The 20,412-nt window shown below is 35.9% G+C and overlaps 1 protein-coding gene and 2 gene segments (V, D, J or C); 2 read left to right on the top strand and 1 right to left on the bottom strand.

Annotated features, from left to right (window-relative positions):
- Positions 1–793: 793 nt before the first annotated feature.
- LOC125261971 (serine/threonine-protein kinase pim-2-like) lies at positions 794–4,684 on the bottom strand. 3 transcript variants are annotated; one of them, XM_048180543.1, is made up of 9 exons: positions 4,426–4,684; positions 3,807–4,154; positions 3,157–3,342; positions 2,973–3,067; positions 2,775–2,828; positions 2,294–2,672; positions 1,862–2,038; positions 1,527–1,615; positions 794–1,374 (listed from the first exon to the last, which is right to left on the bottom strand). In XM_048180543.1, the coding sequence occupies exons 1-9, from the start codon at positions 4,670–4,672 to the stop codon at positions 1,363–1,365; spliced, it is 1,587 nt and encodes a 528-aa protein (XP_048036500.1). In that variant the 5' UTR covers positions 4,673–4,684; the 3' UTR covers positions 794–1,362. The 3 variants fall into 3 exon arrangements, with proteins under 3 accessions (XP_048036500.1, XP_048036499.1, XP_048036501.1); XM_048180542.1 differs by lacking the exon at positions 794–1,374 and having other exon boundaries at positions 1,408–1,615; XM_048180544.1 differs by lacking the exons at positions 794–1,374; positions 3,807–4,154 and having other exon boundaries at positions 1,408–1,615.
- Positions 4,685–8,996: 4,312 nt separating this feature from the next.
- LOC125261982 lies at positions 8,997–10,008 on the top strand. The segment is given in 2 exon segments: positions 8,997–9,182; positions 9,296–10,008. Coding segments are annotated over 2 exon segments (423 nt in total).
- Positions 10,009–13,384: 3,376 nt separating this feature from the next.
- Positions 13,385–15,138, top strand: LOC125261970. The segment is given in 2 exon segments: positions 13,385–14,238; positions 14,354–15,138. Coding segments are annotated over 2 exon segments (399 nt in total).
- Positions 15,139–20,412: the final 5,274 nt, after the last annotated feature.

Raw genomic sequence — 20,412 nt, 5'->3', positions numbered from 1 at the left:
CAATGACACTATTTGCTTTTTAGAGCTGCAGTCGAATTGAACTCTGTTTGCATCATTGAATCATTATTTTCCTGTTGATCACTGTAATCTGTATTGTATAAAATGCTATAAAAATGAAGGTGACTTGACTTGATGGTGAGATGAAAAGCAGTTTGTGTGGGAGGAGCTCAAAGTTTTGCAAACTTCAGCAGAAGAAATCAAAAAGACAACACTACCTTCATACAGATCCTGAAAGAAGTCTGAACTCGAGCAACAGAAACATGTTAACCATCTTGTCTGTTTTTATTTTTATCCTCAGTTACTGTAAGTACTATTAATTATACACATTTTAAACCATATTCCAGAACATCACTATATCTGTGGAGATGTTTAATCAGATCTTGAGAGATTTAATGTCTTTAATCTTCAGTTGATTTCATCGAAGGCTGTGGCTGAAGTTGTAGTTCTTGTTGTTCCTCTGTCTTTCGGTGAATCTGCTCGTTATCACCTAATTATCTCATTAACTCCAGCATGTTTCTGTGTTACATTTAACAGCCTGTAGTGTGCACACTGAGCAGTGTTAATTTCATCTGGGCTAACCCATGTGGGGCCTCCATGGAAACCATGGACAAAAATGTCTGGGCCCCAGTTAGACAGCCCAGGTGACACCCATCTGGGCCCCACCATGCTGTGCTGGCTGGGGAGAGAGAGAGAAAGAGAGAGAGAGAGAGTCTGTTAGAGTCAAGTCAATGTAACCTGCACTAAAGTTGCTAAAAATCACACAGACTGTTTCTCAATACCAGGTATGCCAATATTATTTATATAAAATATTATTTATTGTACAATAATATTTAATGAACAATAACAGCCAAGTTTGTACAATAGCAAACAATTCAAGATTTGTAATATCATTTACACTATCTACATTGCATTTACAGTGTGGTCACCAAATACTGCTTCAAACTAAGGAGCCAAATGCTACCAAGTTTATTATAGCATTGTGGGACCACAAATATCAGCCTGCTAGATGCTCAGTAGAGTGATGAAGCAGCCAAAAATGGGAAATTCTGTGACATCCAGTGCAGGATTCTTTGGAGTGGGCCGTGGAAGGAGCAGCTTTCACATGAACTTCTGCTGCAGCCAAGAGAGGAATTCTGACATGCAGCTCTGCCTAAAGTCGGCTGTTGATGAGGGATTGTTGTACTGTTCCTAGACAAGTGATATCGCCAGATGCTTGTATTACTGCCACAAGCCAAGGCTCACCAGCCAATGCATGGAGGGAGGGATGGCACTTGTGTCAGGACACCAGATGATATGCTGACTCAAGGAACTCTGGAACTGTAGTGCTAAAGTTTCCATTTCATGTGCACTATTATTCATGGCTTATTCTGTGACCTGAAACAAAAACAAAACAAACAAACAAACAAACAAAAAATCAAGGTTATAGTCTACATACATTACAATTAGAAGACAATTTTTCCAAAATCATTAAAATGAAAAGCGAATTTATCTTCAAAATCATTTGTAGCTGATCTTAAGCTCAATACCTTAAACCATTCATGGAAAATGATTTTCCTCAAATCAATCCGCCGCCTTGGGTTTTTCTGCAGGAGGGATCGAATCAGCTGGCAGCATTCTGTGCAGAACGATGAAAGAGAGTCAGATTATTACTTTAAACTTTACACCTGCTGTCTTTGTAATAAGATTTGACTATCCTATACTGTATGTTCAGAAAATCAGGAAAAATTCAAACAGCTGTCTTTTATAAAGCTATTTGGCTCTGGCATTACTTTTACCTCTTTTTTTTTTTCTTTTCATTTGTTCTGTTTTGATGATTTAGAATTACGATTGATTTTCTTTTAAATGATGAATGCCATCTTACCGTTTGACAAGCCAGGCTCAGACCAGATGCCATCATAAATCCTCTCCAGGTCGTTGGGTTCTGGAAAGCGTCCACAGACCAACACGAATAAGAGCACTCCCAGAGACCACACAGTAGCTGGTTTACCGTGGTATTTGCCGTCTGTGTTGTACTCAGGTGGGCAGTACTCATCTGTGCCTGAAAGAAAGAGATTTTGACTGATGAGTTAGCTTGAAATACTAGTGTGCTTTCTCTGTATCCATTAACATAATTAAATCATTTAACTGTTTGATTCACAACAGTGGTGCATCAGAAGTGAGATCAATCCATAGCCAAACCAGTAGTGAGGCGTTGTTTTTAGTGATTAGGATGACGTCTCGTCTAATTAAGATACGATTTAACTCACTACTTCAATTTAAGTCCCAAACTACAGGTTTGATGCATAACACATACCACAGAAGACGTCATAGGCGGATTCTTGCAGGAGATCCCCGCACCCGAAGTCGATCAGTTTGACCTCGAGTGTTTCGGTGTTGACCAGCAGGTTCTCCAGTTTAATGTCACTGTGGAAAACTCCACGACGACAGCACACGTGAGCGGCCATTGTTGCCTGCGTCATTATAAACCGTGCTGTGTCCTCATTGAGGATGCCGTCGTGATTGTTCAGAAAATCCCACAGATCTTGGCAGGATGGGGGACGCTCCAAGACCATGATGTATTGGTCAGGTTGGTCCTGCCACTCCAGCAGCTCAATGATCTCTGGAACTTTAGGACCCTTATTAACAAGAGTTAACAGGCCGACCTCTAATGGAAGGGGTGTGGGATGACCAGGCTAGAAGAAAGATCAATGTTAGTTGGAGGATTTTTATAAAATGCCCATTTGTCCAGTTTTGGTCAAATAGTTCTAAGTATGAAAAAAGTATCGCCTACTTACAATGTTGATGTATTCCATGTCTTCTGGTGTTTTTTGGACAAATTTCACTGCCACCTGATCAACAAAACATAAAATTACAGTTACAATTTTACACATGTCAAGTGCACTACATAGGAAACATAATATAAAATTAAAGGACTTATATAGTGGACATAATGAGACAAAACAATTAGCTAAATATTGTAAGGAAATGACTACCTCAAGGTCATCCTCCAAGCGTTTCCCTTCATAGACAGATCCGAATCCTCCCTCACCAAGTTTTCTGCCGATTTTATACCGGTTCAGAATGTTGTCTATAAAAGATGAATAATTTTAGTTGACATGAAATGTCAAGCATGGACAGCAGTGAGTGTAATGTTTGAGGTTATGGCCGTAAACTCACCCTCAGTTGTCAAGTCCACTCTGTTGTTGTGATTTGGTGCTGGACTGACTGGACTGAGGTGGACTGGAGCTGGAGGGGTTTGAACCTGCTGATCTGCAGGAGGAAGGACTTCAAGACCGCTGGAAGCAGGTTCCTGAAGACCATGATCCTCTAGAGCACAGGCGCTGTACTGTAGAGAATTCTGATCTAAAGCAGGGAATATTGAACATTAAATCTCTCATTAATGGATTCTTATATATACCTGAATATTTTGAGCATTATGTAGACTTTACAATGTACAGAGCTCTACACAGCAAAATCTCCAAAGTCAAATCAACTCAGAGTACATATGGTCCCTCTCTAAATAGTGTTATAATAACATTAAAGCAGAGTTAAAGTTAATGAGATAATTAAGCAATTAATTAAGCGATTATTGTGCATTAGTGATGAACACCTGCTGTTAACAAGCAGAATCACTGAGGAAAAGAGAAACACTAGAACTACAAATGACTTCAGTCACAGCCTTATTAATTGCTTAAATATCTCATTAAATTTAACTCTGTTTCGGTACTTTAACACTATTTAGAGAGGGACCATATGTACTCTGAGCAGAGTTGATTTAACTCTGGGGATTTTACAGTTACATATTTTCAAATAGTCATATGATTTACCCTCAGCACTTCTCTCATATTTCGCAGCGGTCTCTTGGTCTGAGCTGCCGCTCCGTTCACAGAAATGAAGAGCGGGCGGCTTCTCAAAACTATCCAACCTCCTTCTCTTTCTCATTGGCATCTCATTTTCCTCACCAACACTAATGGGCTGATGGTTTTCAGTCGCATCAGTGCTGGATGTTGAGGATGTGCTCTGATGGGAGTCGTACACCTGAACACTGTGAGAACTTCGTTTTCTCTTTCTGCCAATGTTAAAAGATGTCCGCTTGGGTTCAAGACCACTGGAAAGAGTTTTCTGAAGGCCATCATCCTCTAAAGCACAGGCGCTGTACTGTAGAGAATTCTGATCTGAAGCAGGGAATATTAAATAAAAGCATTTTTCTATTGAATAATTATTAAATATTGCATACTCATATTATGATTCTTCATTTTTTTTTTTTTTTTTTTTTTTTAAATCCTTGTTTAAATATTTATGACATGTCTTGAGAAAAATATGCTAATTTCCTTAATCAAACTTCAGCTGTATTTTGATATAATGTGAGATGGTGTGGATTTGTAACATAATAGTAATTAATGACACTTGTCTTCAATGACATTTTCAAATAGTCATTTGATTTACCCTCAGCACTTCTCTCATATTTCGCAGCGGTCTCTTGGTCTGAGTTGCCGCTCCATTCACAAAAATGAAGAGAGGGCGGCTTCTCAAAACTATCCAATCTCCTCCTCTTTCTCACTGGCATCTCATTTTCCTCAACAACACTAACGGGCTGATGGTTTTTAGCCGCATCGGTGCTGAAAGTTGAGGAGATGCTGCGGTAAGAGTCGTACACCTGAGCGCTAGAACTATGTTTTCTCTTCAGTGCCATAGTTGACTCGGGTAACTCATAATACGAACAGCATAAGCAACGAGAAGACTGAGAAAACTGAGGATATGGTTTGACACTCTTGGCGGTGTTAAGATTATATTAGCGCACACGACGTTCTATTTCATTATGACGTCATCACATTCTATCCTGAGTGACGCTTTCGAATGCGCGTGAACCTCAAAGAGAAAAGGCTTGTTTTCTATTCTTCCTTGAATTATTTGTTATAGCTATAGATAGGCCTATATTTAGGACAATATTTCTATTTAATCTTACCCCCAAGGGTCAATCTTTCACTTCACAATAAAACAATATTTTAACTATTTATATGAATTCCTGTGTCCATTAACAAAATATAAAAACTTACAAAATACAACACAAATTTACAGACCACTATTATCCATTGACAACAAAAATGAGATCATTTAAGCTCAAAATAATTTAGGTTTAATTTAAAAAAATGTTCAGATCATGATATGACAATATTTATTTATTTATTTTATTTTTATTTTTTTTGATATGACAATATTACACTTTTTCTTAATCAATTTGTCACATTTCTCCAAACTGATCACTGTTCTCAAAACAGTTAACAGTGGTCTGAACACTTTGTAATTGTCCTAAACAGATACATTTTCATTCATTTCACACAAATTGCAAATCATGTGAATCCTTTTCTCAAAACACTATAGTTCTCAAATATTTTCATAATAGTTAATACATCCACCCAATACTTTAATAAATCAGGAAAAAACGATCACAGCTTTTTTTTTTTTATTAGCTTTACACAACTCACAAACATTTATGTACCATTTGTCCAAACACAACAAACAAAACTCTGTAATTTGTCATATTATCAAATGCACTTTGCTATGTTGTCAGTTAGCCCCAAACTGACACAGACAATCAGTTTTCCTATCTGTTTACACTTTTATCATAATTGCATTATGTGTAAATATAAAAGGTATACATAGAGCAAGAAAATATGCAAGAGAAGAAGGAAATAAAAAGGTGTAAGCGTAAAGGTGTGGTGTGGGTAGAGGAAGGGGTGTAATGAGAAGAAAAGGAAGAGTGGAACATAATGAGATCATACTGTATATGAGGAGAGAGGAGGAAGTACTCCAAAGGAGGATTGAAGAAGAGCCGAGACAGCGGGGTGGAAGGAGAGGGAGAAGAGGTGGATTTCAAATGAAATCAGAATTACTCTAATTCAGTGGTTCTGAGTCCTGGACCTGAGGAGCCCTATCTGAGGGTATGGGGGATTCTGGATTCAGCCCCCAAATTGTATTTTTTGTTTATAAGAAATTCAAGATAAAATACTTTGGCATAATTTTATGTTTGAATATACATATGAACAAAAGTTGTTGAGATAATTGAAAAACTTTTGCGTGGCAATTTGTATATTCTCAAATGTCAGGGTGGCACAACTGCAAATATTTTATTATCAACTGACAAGGTAATAACGTTAAGCCTGATACTGTAATGCAACATCCAGAGGACCCCAATAGATCATTGTGGCAGAGTGAAAAGGGTTGCAGATATCTCTCAAATACTGATAAACAACAGCTCATTTCAAGTGGGTAGATATATTTACAAATATTTAGTTGTACCACATGACAAAAAGTAAATTTCAAAAATTAAAAAAAAAAAAAAAAACACTTTGAAATGTAACAACTAAAACTTGTTTAATTGTTCATGAATCAAAAATATGCATTACATCATTTTTAAAAGATTTTTTACTAAATATTGTTTTGAAGCTTTATTTGCTCAATAACCCATATAGACTAATAAAACCTGTTACGATATTACAATAAATGTGTATTTTCGTTAGAGTATTTGTACATCCACAGCTGAAAATGTTCTAAAATCAACCGACAATACGCCTGTTGTTTTGATGTTAGTATTTACTTTTAATAAATCATCTTATTTTGCAGTTGAACTGTTTGGCAAATGTAAGAGTGTGTTCAGATCACTCTGTTAACTGTTTTGAGAACAGATACATTACTTTAGAGAAATGTGTCAAATCGATTGAGAAAAACTGTAATAAGAGAATAACCATTCAGAAAATGTTAAGATGACATATAGTCAAGTGACATCCCTGGTCAAGTGAAATGTAATTTAAATCCTACACTATGCATGTATAAAATATTATTAAAACAACTTTTATAAATAGTATAGATTATTTAAGCATTGTACATCCAAAGTGGTGCAGAAAAATATAATTAAATGCCTGTATGAAATACTTGACTTCTCGACTTTTTTTGATTGGATGTTTTGAACTTTTGTTACTAGTTACTGTTTATTCATCATATTCTTACTATATATATATATATATATATATATATATATATATATATTAAAAAAAGAGCTGTGACTTAAAGACCATGGGGGGACATGGCCAAACCAGCTGAGAACCAATGGTGTAAGATATTCCAACAAAAGTGATCTTACCTGCATTCTGCCAGAAGATGGAGCTCTAGGAACCATTCTAGTTCAGTCTCAGTTCAGTTGTTTAAAACAGAGACAGACTTACATTGAGTCACTTATACTCTAGTAGAGAACTGAGTCTTGAGTCTCAAAGCTCCTGGTATTCATTTTATTTTCTCTGCTAAAAGGTGAGTGATTCATAATTATTACTGCTGAAATGTTTTCCCCTTTTTATGCTGTTGACAATTTAAATTTGTCCATTAGAAATGAGTCATTTTTGTTTGTGTGTTTGTTTTAAACAGAGAATGCTGCTGCAGACGTGATAACAGCATTATTCACAGACAAGCATGTTTTAGAAGGACAAAATGTTACACTGATCTGCAAATTCACTGGCAATGTTAAAAATTTGCAGTGGTACCGTCAGTATCCTGGATCCAAACCTGAACACCTAATAATGTTCTTTGAGTCCAATCCAGAGTTCTCTCTCCGTCTGACCGCTGAAGCTGATAAAGTCCACAGTGACAGGAAACACTACTGCACCCTACAAAAACTCAATGAGAAATTATACATTTTGCCTCATGTGGTAAAATACATTACATATACATTTTCCCTTTGTCTACGTCTGCCATGTGTGGAATGATGATCTGGGCCACATGTGGCGTGGAATGATGGCACTTGGAGGGACTGCTCCTGTTTGCCAGATCTGAGCCACAAGTAGGCCATAGCAATGCCACATGTCAGCCAAGAGCAAAGACATAAACCAGAACTGGACCTTATCTGAGCCACAAAATCTTTATATTATTTATAGAGTCATCTTAGCATTAACAAGCCTGTTAAACAGAATCACTGAAGGAATGAAGAGAACAGAAAAAAGAGACAAACAGAAACACAAGAGACGAATTTCGGCAGAACTGAGGAAGCATTTTCTGGAAAACCAAGTTAATCCACCTCGTCTTCAGCAGCTCAGATTCAGGTAGTAAATGAAGAGAGCTATGTGGATTAATCCATCCAGCTACAGAACACATAAAACGCTTGGGAGACATTCTCGTCAGTGCAGCAATGGTGGACTAGTGCACGCGCTCAGGGCGGTTCTATGTTCAAACTTCAGTGTCAGTCAACACTGTGGGCGGGGCCTGTGTCTTTTGTGACGTCACACTGCCAGGGATCTGGAAATGGCTTGTTCTGAGACACTGCTTATGATTTATGGGGATTAAAAAAAAGGAGTGGGTGGATTTTTATCACTATAGGGTGGTTCTGTACACGCACTGACAACACACATTTATGTCCAAACACAATGCAAAAGTGAATTTTGCATAATAGGTCCCCTTGAAGACAATTGCGGGACTCAAACACAACTATTAAAAAAATGTTCAAACATTCACTGATGCTCCAGAAAGAAACATGATCTATTAAGAGTCGGGGGATGAAAACTTTTGAACAGCATGAAGATTTTTCTCATTTTGTTTAAATATCAATATTTTTTCATTTAGTACAGCACTTTGGAAGCAACAGAAGATACTTACATGTTTTTCAGAAGACAGATTAAGTACAATTTACCTTAATCTTCAAATTCAAAAGTTTGAATTCATCGTGTTTCCTTCTGGAGCATCAGTGAATCTTTGAACCTTTTTAATAGTTGTGTGTGTGTGTGTGTGTGTCTTATAAATAAGATTAAAAAAACATATATATATATATATATATATATATATATATATATATATATATAAAATATATATATATATATATATATATATATATATATATATATATATATATAGTTGCGGTTTAATGACCATAGGGGACGATGTGGGTCCTATGGCAAAACCAGTTGCGAACCAATGGTGTAAGATCCATTATGAAATGATGAGATATTGCAACAAAAGTGATATTGCCTGCATTCTGCCAGAAGATGGAGCTCTAGGAACCATTCTAGTTCAGTCTCAGTTCAGTTGTTTAAAACAGAGACAGACTTACATTGAGTCACTTATACTCTAGTAGAGAACTGTGAGTCTTGAGTCTCAAAGTCATTGACTCTTACTAGTGCAGATGTTGCTCCTGGTATTCATTTTATTTTCTCTGCTAAAAGGTGAGTGATTCATAATTATTACTGCTGAAATGTTTTCCCCTTTTTTATGCTGTTGTCAATTAAAATGTATCCATTAGAAATTATTATTTTGTTTGTTTGTTTGTTTTAAACAGAGAATGCTGCTGCAGACGTGATAACACCATTATTCACAGACAAGCATGTTTTGGAAGGAAAAGATGTTACACTGATCTGCAATTACACTGTCAGTGTTCAAAATTTGCAGTGGTACCGTCAGTATCCCGGATCCAGACCAGAACACCTCATTTTCTTCACTGAGTCCAGCCCCAAACCAGAGTCCTCTCTCCGTCTGACCGCTGAAGCTGATAAAGCCAACAAACATATGAATCTGACGATCTCTTCTACAGAAGTGAAAGACTCTGCCATGTACTACTGTGCCCTGGTGCCCACAGTGACAGGAAACACTACTGCACCCTACAAAAACTCAATGAGAAATTATATTCAAGGCAGAGGATCATTATGCACAATGCTGATTTAAAAACAGTGGCACTGTACAACTATCAAATGTTTCAAGTATTAAGGTGGTGCTCATATCTGAATTAAGAGGTTGTCTAATATTATATTTCAGAGAATCAGGACACACTACCAGTTGAACATGCTTTTAAAACTTATTCAAACATGTAGCAACTGTGTGGACAGGTGAGTTAGGAAATATTTGTGTGGTGTTTTTTTTTTTTAATGATCATTAACTGTTATTTTCATTAATGGTAAATGTGTGGCACCTTGTGCTGCCAGACTTATTGTTGTAGATTACTAATAATCATATTCAATCTTCTTAGGCCAAACATTTTTTTTTTTCTGTGTAAGATACCTCCAGTATGAAATGAGATATTCCAGCCAGAGGTGGGAAGTCCAGGGGTCAGAGAGTAAAAGTCCTGCCATATTTTTATTCCACCCACTGAAGCATTAATGAGATAAATAAGTGATTAATTGAGTGACGATTGAGCATTATTGAAGACACCTGATGATAACAAGCAGAATCACCAAAGGAGAAAATCACTATTTTTAAGTCACCATCATCGAGGTCAGGGTTTGTTTTAGTTGAGCTCTTGACCCTTGACTTTTTAATGTTAGACTTTGTTTGGGCAGTTTTAACTACATTAAAACCAACCTGACAAACAAAGGTAAAAGATGATCAGGTGGTGTTGGTTATGGTTTCACATAATAATCATTATTTGATCTAAATCACTGAACTCATTTAAAGCCCAGTCTTAATTAGATTTATATTATTGATTAGAGCGTTTTTATCTTTATATCACCTTGTTTAGAAATTAAAGCTATCCATGGATTATTTATGAAATAAATAAATGTTTAGTTTGATAAATCTAATTGTTTTCAATCTTTAAAAAAAAATAACTTGAAAGCACAACTGCACAACTTTTACTATAGGCCTATTGCTTTTTAAATAATATTAATATAGAAAAATGAATTTGTAGAACTATTTCTGAACATTAGTTTGATCTGTGTACAAAATATTATGTTCATGTGGGCATGTAGTTTATTATGTACATCATCATCATCAGTTCTCTCTTCACAGCAGGTTAAATCACTGTACTGTTGGAGTAACTGAATAACTCCGGAATGTTGGTTTATTTCGAGGGATAGTGTCAGGCACGTCAAAAAGTGAGTAACTTTAGTAATTTGTGGATTCATGTTTGCTTACTGGACATGCGAACTGTTTGGAACGATTCAGACCGTTTTGGTGAACTGGTTCACTGAAAAGAACTGATTAAAAAGAAAAAATGTAAATCTAACTAAGATTGGGCTCTAAATGAGTTCAGTGATTCAGATCAAATAATGATTATTATGTGAAAGCATAACCAACACCACCTGATCATCTTTTAACTTTGTTTGTCTGGTTGGTTTCAATGTAGTTAAAACTTCCCAAACAAAATCTAGTATTACAAAATGAAGGGTCAAGAGCTCAACTAAAACAAACCCTGACCTCGATGATGGTAACTTAAAAATAGTGATTTTCTCCTTTGGTGATTCTGCTTGTTATCATCAGGTGTCTTCAATAATGGTCAACCATCACTCAATTAAACACTTATTTATCTCATTAATGCTTCAGTGGGTGGAATAAAAATATGGCAGGACTTTTACTCTCTGGCCCCTGGGGCCCGTTTCAATAAGGAGGTTCAACCAACTCTGAGTTGAAACTTGAACTCTGAGTTGACTTACTCTGAGATGGGAAACTCTGAGTTTTCAGTTTCAGAACAGCTGAATTGAGTTAGATCAGTCAACTCTGAGTAGGTTGACTTGGAGTTAAGCGTGTGCACAACGACTATGAAAAGCCATCATCAATGGAGCTCCGATATTACGATTCACCATGGCAACAGCACGTGACAAAATGACGCCCGCATACTTCTGAGTCAATGCAAGTTTAATTCTTATCACTGTTATAATATCAAGGATGAAAACTGGTAGAATAGTAAGTTATTGAACTAATATTTATTTTCATGGTATCTCACATGCAAAAAAAAGAAGAAGTAAAAAATTATGCAGGATGCAATAATAAGAGTGTAAATGATTTTATCGTTATTAAACACTCGTTAGGCAATTTACTTCCACTTTTAGAAAATGTTCTTCATTTTTATTGAAAATAAATACTTTCTGATGTGATATGTGATGGGAAAAGGGAAAATAGTGATCTCGGCAAAAGGCAGATTCGAACCCAGTCAATCCCATCACAAGTTAATTGTCCGCGTAGCTACTGTAAATTTGCACTTAGTAATACCCTGGAGAAAAAAAGTATACTTGAGTGCATTAAAAAAATACTTAAATACAAGCAAGTACATTTGTAGTACATTCTTTATTTTGGTGCTAAATAAAAGTGTCAAAGTTATACACTATAAATACACTAATTCAATGTGTATTTGTACTTCAGTAGTACTTCACTGCACTTGGAAAAGTATACTAAATACCACTACTACTTTTTAGTTCAATTAAATAAAAATATACAGAGGAGTTTTATTAATGTATTTGTTAAAAGTGTGCTTTCAATGCTTCTTTCAATGCAGTCTAGTAGACTTTTATGTGGTAATCCTAAGTTTAAATGACATTGATTTTCTTACAAATATATTACTAATGTACTAGTTATAAGTACATTTTCCCCCAGGTGAAAAGTGCAGTAAAATACATTTTATTTTAGTACTCTTAGAGCGCTTTAAGTACATTATGGAAGTGTACTATTTCCGTGCACTTATTTTGTACTTAATATACTATAAGCTCTTCTTTAGTACTTCTTAAAACCATTTTAAGAACATCTAAGTGTACTCAACTGTGCTATTTTGGGACACCATGAATTTGAACTAAAATGTGCTTTTAACATAATATCTCTGTATTAAAAATAAATGTATTTTGTTACCACTTGTAGTACACTTGAACCCATCTTTCAAACACCTTTAAATATACACATCAGACATAGGAAATACACTTATGAATAATTTACATTTACATTTTGTATATATTCATTATATATCAATCTTATGTTTGAAATCATAAGTCTATTTTAAAAATGTTTGAAAGATGGGTTCAAGTGTACTACAACTGGTATCTAAATACATTTTTTAATAAAGAGATATTATGTTAAAAGCACATTTTAGTTCAATTTCATGGTGTCTCAAAATAGCACAGTTGAGCACACTTAGATGTTCTTAAGATTATATGAAGAAGTACTAAAGAGCTTTTGGTATATTAAGTACAAAATAAGTGCACGGAAATGGAGCACTTTAAGTACACTATGTAAGTGTACTAAGTGTACTAAAATAAAGTGTATTTTACTGCACTTTTTTTCACCTGGGTAGACACTCAGACACTTTCCGTTTGCATTAAGATTATTTTTATTACCACACTGGCAGATATTGATAATTTTACTTAAGTAAAATGCAATTAATTTAGATCCCCCTAGGAAACAAGACTAAATATCTTATATCATTTTCTAATATAGAAAATCCATCTTGATTTAAGAATTTTTATATATTTGTACTTGAAATAGGATGAAAAATACTCATTTTTTGCAGCATGAATGAATGAATGAACTATTTAAACATCACTTGCACTTTAAAAAGGGGGAGGAGACCAAAGGAAACTCTGGGTTTACTGAAGAAAACCTGCTCCTGACCAGGTTAGGTTCACAGAGTAAGTTACCATGGTAACTGACTCTGAGTAGAAGTTACCTCTCTTTCAGAAACGGGCTTGACTTACCCTGCTTTCTCGGGTTTGACATACCTCCCTTTCTGAAACAGAAAACCCAGAGTTTCCCTCATTTCAGGGTTAACATACTCAGAGTTTTCACTTAACCTTCTTTCTGAAACGGGCCCCTGGACTTCCCACCTCTGAAGATCTGTCTAGATCTCAGCATCTTTACTATTTCTTTCATTCAAAACTTTTGGATGTTGATGTTTTATTGAAGATAGTAAATTTTCAAGTCACCGTTATGGAGGTGAGCGTTTGCTTTACTTGGGCTCCTGACCCTTAATATTTCAGCCTCAGTTGTTTTCTGGTCGTTATGATTTTTTTTTTTTGTGAAGCACATTTGTTTTAGCAAGAGAAATCCTAGTTAAATGAAGTTGATTGTTTATTGATGAATCTATCATCATGTTGTGGTCAGAATCAAAGATGTTTATATTTTGCAGAGTATGATTTAGGATTTTTTTTTTTTCTTTTATGATCATTAACTGTTATTTTCATTAATGGTAAATGTGTGGCACCTTGTGCTGCCCGACTTATTGTTGTAGATTACTAATAATCACGTTCAATCTTCTTAGGCCGAACGTTTTTCTTTTTTTCTCTATGTAAGATACCTCCAGTATGAAATGAGATATTCCAGCAAAAGTGATCTTACCTGCATTCTGCCAGAAGATGGAGCTCTAGGAACCATTCTAGTTCAGTCTCAGTTCAGTTGTTTAAAACAGAGACAGACTTACATTGAGTCACTTATACTCTAGTAGAGAACTGAGTCTTGAGTCTCAAAGTCATTGACTCTTACTAGTGCAGATGTTGCTCCTGTTATTCATTTTATTTTCTCTGCTAAAAGGTGAGTGATTCATAATTACTGCTAAAATGGTTTTCACCTTTTTTATACTGTTGACAATTTAAATTTGTCAATTTAAATAGAAATGATTTTTTGTTTGTGTGTTTGTTTTAAACAGAGAATGCTGCTGCAGACGTGATAACACCATTACTCACAGACAAGCATGTTTTGGAAGGACAAACTGTTACACTGATCTGCAAATACACTGGCAATGTTCAAAATTTGCAGTGGTACCGTCAGTATCCCGGATCCAAACCTGAACACCTAATATCGTTCTTTGAGACCAAACCAGAGTCTTCTCTCCGTCTGACCGCTGAAGCTGATAAAGCCAACAAGCAAATGAATCTGACGATCTCTTCTACAGAAGTGAAAGACTCTGCCATGTACTACTGTGCCCTGCAGCCCACAGTGACAGGAAACACTACTGCACCCTACAAAAACTCAATGAGAAATTATATTCAAGGCAGAGGATCATGATGCACATTTTAAAAACTTAACATAAAGCAAGTTATCAGCTCTAAAGTAAAACATAATAGAACAGAAAACTCTAATTACACCATTTCAGTGTGTTTAAACCCTGACTAAATACTTAAATACTACTTACTTATACCGGAAGGCAGTATTCTCAGCAGATGCAAGCTATATCAAGATTCCAAGGATGATTCTCAGCATACAGTATACTGGAAATTAAATTGCATACCTGATACACGTATGCTGACTTTTAAACAATGAAGCTCTGTACCAAACTTTGAACAGGAGAAAAACATGAAGAGCTTTTGAAGTATGCTGTAAAAGTAATATATGAGAATAAGTAGGCGGAGCTAGCCGAGGGGAAAGTCACTGCAAAACAGAAGAGCAGACGGAACAATGCCTCCAGAGACAGGAGAGAGCTATCAATGCTCTTGAGAAATCTTCACAAAAACAATGTTGTGTTTGTTCATACTTTTCTATTATTTTGGTAAGAAATGAGCTTTATTTGCTTTTAGTTCTTGTGCTTGGGTAAAAAAGACAACTACTTTCTGTTCTTTTTTTCTTTCAGTGCTATGTGCTAAATCTATATGTCTTTACAGGTGAAACCACCGGGTATGGAATCAAATCAGATAACACCACCATAGCGTTAATGGAGGATAAAAACATTACGCTCTCATGCACATATGAAGGCTCAGTAGACAGTTTGCACTGGTACCAACAAAAACCCGGATCAAGATCAGAGTTTCTAATAATGATTGATGAAGCTTCTGAATATGTGAGAAAAGCCAATCCACCTTATCCACATCTGTCAATCAAACTTCATAAAGCACAAAAACGTGTTCATCTGAAAATCTCCTCTGCGGCAGTTACGGATTCTGCTGTGTATTACTGTGCGTTGAGGCCCACAGTAACAGGAAACGCACATACACTGTACAAAAACCCCTCTACTGTATATAATTCAGAGGGACTGTGCATTTGAAATGTAAACATATTTCAATGTGAAAATTACACTGGTGTTTATTTTGTGATGCTTTCTTCAATCTTTTCAGTAACTGTAAGTGCAAGATACGTCCAGAGGGGACCTTCGGCATGGAAAAGGCATTTTTTTTATGAATCAATGAGAACAACCTCAACCAGCACGTGACAGCAGCTACACTGAGTGCACCAAAAGTCCCACCATTTAGGTGAAAGACAAATGTGGTGTAGTTGATTTGTATGGGGGATTTTATTATCTCTTAGACCACACATTAGATCTACACAGACCACAAGATGAGCACCCCCTGCTGGATGTACTAATACTTTTTTTAAAGTCATCATGAAATCAAAATAGATGGAAATGGAATATTTGAGTATGATTTATCCATGTCTCCTTATAATTTTTAATCAAAATAACTTGCCCTCCTACTTACAGCGATTTCTCTTCACTGATGACATTTACTGGCATGAGGGCAGAACAACCTGTCACTCACAACAATAGCAAACGACAACAATCCAATCAATTATCAATGGACAAAATCAAGACCCGCCCTACATTTTCTCTTGTTTGTGAAGCCGTTCCACATCAAAATAGGAAAGAAAAGTCTATCTAAACTTCTGTTTCATGACTTAATATTATATGATTTAATGTATAGTAACTCTATCACATTACAAAATACTATGCACATTGATAGACCATGCATCATATGGTCTATACCGTATGCAATGCTATGTGCTGCTGGTTGATGATCCTTTCAGAATTCTGAATGTCATCTATGAAAAATTTCAGAGAGGATTGAAACAAATTTACAAATCATTTGTTTTGAATCAGTGGTTCGGAGCGTGAATCAAACTGCCAAAGTCACGTGATTTCAGTAATCGATGCTTTGTTACGTCATAAGTGTTTTGAAATTTCATTGATCCACGTGACTTTGGCAGTTTGATGCATGCTCCGAACCGCTGATTCGAAACAAAAGATTCGTAAATCTTCTAAGCTTCATGAAGCAGTGTTTTGAAATCGCCCATCACTAGATATTGTTGAATAAAGCCGTCATATTTTTTTGTTTTTTTGGCGCACAAAAAATATTGGTTGAACATCTGTACTCACATTAACTGTTTTAAATATGACTTTAGTAGCTTTCTGGGCATTGAAAGTGTTAATTATCTTCCCACGTAGAAGGTGACGTTCTCGTGACCAGAGGTGGGAAGTCCAGGGATCAGAGAGTAAAAGTCCTGCCATATTTTTATTCCACCCACTGAAGCATTAAAGGTGCTAAAGAGGATGTTTTGTTTTATACATTTTTGCAATATTACTTGAAACTGTCTTTACTAACTGATAAAAGACTATTTATTAGGTGCACTGAAAGTAATAATATTAATATACATCATCTGTGCACGAGGTAGGGCCTTAAAAACATCAGCACTGCAAAAAATGCTGTTCTTACTTAGAGTTTTTGTCTTGTTTCTAGTCAAAATGTGCACCTAATAATTTTAAATATCTAGATTATTTTGCTTACCCCATTGGCAGATTATTTTGCTTGTTTTAAGGAAAAACGTGCTTAATTTTGATTTATTTTTCCTGAAAACAAGAAAATAATTTGTTCTTGTCAAGAAAATGCTTCTTGATTTAAGAACTTTAAGATATTTTGACTAAAAACAAGACACAAATTCTAAGTAAGAACAGCATTTTTTGCAGTGAGCCCTCTGGCTTGTCAATCACTGCCGTGACGTTCCTTGTGAGAGACGAGCGCGGCTGCACGCTCCAGTAACTTTCCACACTCCACAGGCACCGCATGCAATGTTTTTGTCAGGAGACAGGAGTAATAACTGCAGATTATGAGTTACCTGCAGTGAGTCAGACATAATGAATCCAAAAAACACGACACAGCGAATGCCAGTGGTAAACACTCATGTTCCAATACTCGTGCACGAGTTTTGGGAGGCGTTCCTTTGAGCTGTGAAGGAGGGGGCTGTTCTTACGCATGCACTCATTTCAAAAACTCAGTAACAGTCTTTGGATTCTCAATGGATGAAAAAATTATCTCTATCACCTTTAATGAGATAAGTGTTTAATTGAGTGATGATTGAGCATTATTGGAGACACCTGATGATAACAAGCAGAATCACCAAAGGAGAAAATCACAATTTTTAAGTTACCATCATCGAGGTCAGGGTTTGTTTTAGTTGAGCTCTTGACCCTTGACTTTTTAATGTTAGATTTTGTTTAGGCAGTTTTAACTGTAGTAAAATCAACCAAACAAGCAAAGTTAGAAAATGATCATGTAGTGTTGGTTATGTTTTCACATAATCATTACATCATCTGAACTCATTTAGAGCCCAATCTTAGTTAGATTTACATTATTGATTAAAGTAGCACTGTGATTCTACAGCAGAAGATCAACTTTTACAATACTCTTTAGATTCTAGAGAGATCTGTTAGTGTTTAATGTTGTTTCTGTTATCTGAGTTTTGTGAGGTCACCATTGTGCTGGAGAGTAGAGCCTGTGCTTCAGTCAGTGATGATCCAGAAATCATGTTGCATGTTGCTTTATTTAAAGACAATAACTGTGTAGTTACTGATGCACTGATACATTAGTTAATGATTTACTGCAAAATATTTGCATTTTAAAGAAAATATTAGCCCAGGAATTACCTGTAAAGTGTTTTTTGTAAGATATTTAAGATAAATTAGTTTTAGTTTGAACAGACACTTTTGTTAGTCAATTTAGCTCTAATTTTCAGTTCAATTTTTTGATAAGGGCAGCAGGGATGTTCTGAGAACGTTTCCAAATAAAGTATGGTTTCCTAAATGTTCAGAGAACATCTTGAATGTTCTGTGCAGGTCCGCCAAATAACATCCCCCAAACCTTAAAAAAGCTCCACATCATGACCATCTCTGAACGTTCTGGGAACGTTACTAGACAACGTCCTTAACACCAGTGGGAACGTAAAATTTCTAGCGGGGTTGCTGTCATGGAGGCCTCAGTGAGCCATTGAATTTGATCAAAAATATCTTAATTTGTGTTCTGAAGATGAACAAAGGTCTTACGGGTGTGGAACAACATGAGGGTGAGTAACTAATGACATTATTTTCATTTTTGGGTCAACTAACCCTTTAAGGTGGTTTAGATCGTACTTATGAGACCATTACCATTTTGTCTATTTAAATGGTGAAAAATCCAAGTTAACATCAGTAAATTATGGAGTTCCACAAGGATCTGTGTTAGGTCCCCTAGAAGGATGTACTGTTACATAATCCTCTACAGTTAAAGACCAGGGTGTATAATAGACAGCAACGTATATCTTTCGAAAACCATATCTCATATAAAACAAAAACAGCCTTCTTCCACCTCAGAAACACTGCTAAGCTAACAAAAATTTTATCTGTTTCTGACACAGAAAACCTAGTCCATGCATTCACAACCTCTAGACTAGACCACTGTAATGCATTATTAGCTGGTTGTCCTGCTTCCTCAATAAACAAGCTATTGTTAATCCAAAATGCAGCTGCTAGAGTTCTTACCAGGTCAAGAAAATATGTTCACATCACCCCAATTGTATCATCTCTACACTGGTTATATATTAATCTCTGTATTGATTTCAAAATATTGCTACTGACCTATAAGGCCCAAAATGGTTTAGCTCCTGTATTTTTAACCAATCTTTTACAGCCCTAAAATCCATCACAAAATGAAACTCTGGACTTTTAGTAGTACCTAAGATATCTAAGTCCACTAAAGGAGGGAGAGTGTTTTCTCATCTGACTCCTGAACTCTGGAATATCCCTCCTAATAATGTTCGGGGCTCCGAGACTCTCTCCCAGTCTAAATCTAGATTAAAGACACATCTCTTTAGCCAAGCATTCACATAAAGAATCTCATAAATTATATCAGATCAAATGCAAATAAATATATATAATACATTATGAACAGCAGCCACTGGACAATCTTCCATTTGCTTTTGACCCAACACCTGTGAAGAGATGACGCTGACCCTTGCAAGGACCTCTGATGAAGCCAACTTGAATCAACATACTGTAATCATTTCTGAAATGGACACAGTCAACTCTACTAACAGATCACTCTAAACTGTAATGTACACATGCATTCTCTGTAAAGTTGCTTTGAAACGATATGTATTGTGAAAAGCGCTATACAAATAAATGTGAATTGAATTGAATGATTGGGTTGCACAGAAAGAATAAAAAATACCATATACCAAACTTCTTGACAAAATGGCTTGAATTTTCTTATTTCCAGAAGGAAACAACTCTTTTAATTTAAAATCCATGTGGTGCTGACGACCTCAAACCCAATTATTTCTCCGCTAAGGTATGGACACACACATCACGCGTGTGTTTGTCAGGGAGGATGCTGATAGATGGTTCCGACAAGCATTCCCAATCGTATATGAAATACAGTTAATAATATGGCCACTCTCCTAATCAACTGTGTAAACCATTTCGTTTTGATAGTTTTCCAATTTTTACCACGGTCGTTTCCCGTTTTTTCGTTTGTTAAAAAAAAACTTTCGTTTTTTTCCATGGAAACACGACTTCAAAACTTCCATGTGGGCGGTCATAACGCCCCTTTCACATTGGTCAATAATATAAAGTTCGTTATAGTCCTCTGCTATATCAGTGAAATCGGCTTTCTTCTGTGATGTTCCAGAAATATTTATTTATTTCAGCACACAGAGTTCTGTTTGTAGTTTATTATATACCCACACAGA

The sequence above is a fragment of the Megalobrama amblycephala genome, unplaced genomic scaffold, assembly GCF_018812025.1.
Source record: "Megalobrama amblycephala isolate DHTTF-2021 unplaced genomic scaffold, ASM1881202v1 scaffold540, whole genome shotgun sequence".
NCBI lineage: Eukaryota > Metazoa > Chordata > Actinopteri > Cypriniformes > Xenocyprididae > Megalobrama > Megalobrama amblycephala.
The sequence above is the reverse complement of the archived record's forward strand: the minus strand, read 5'-3'. Positions and strand labels throughout refer to the sequence as shown.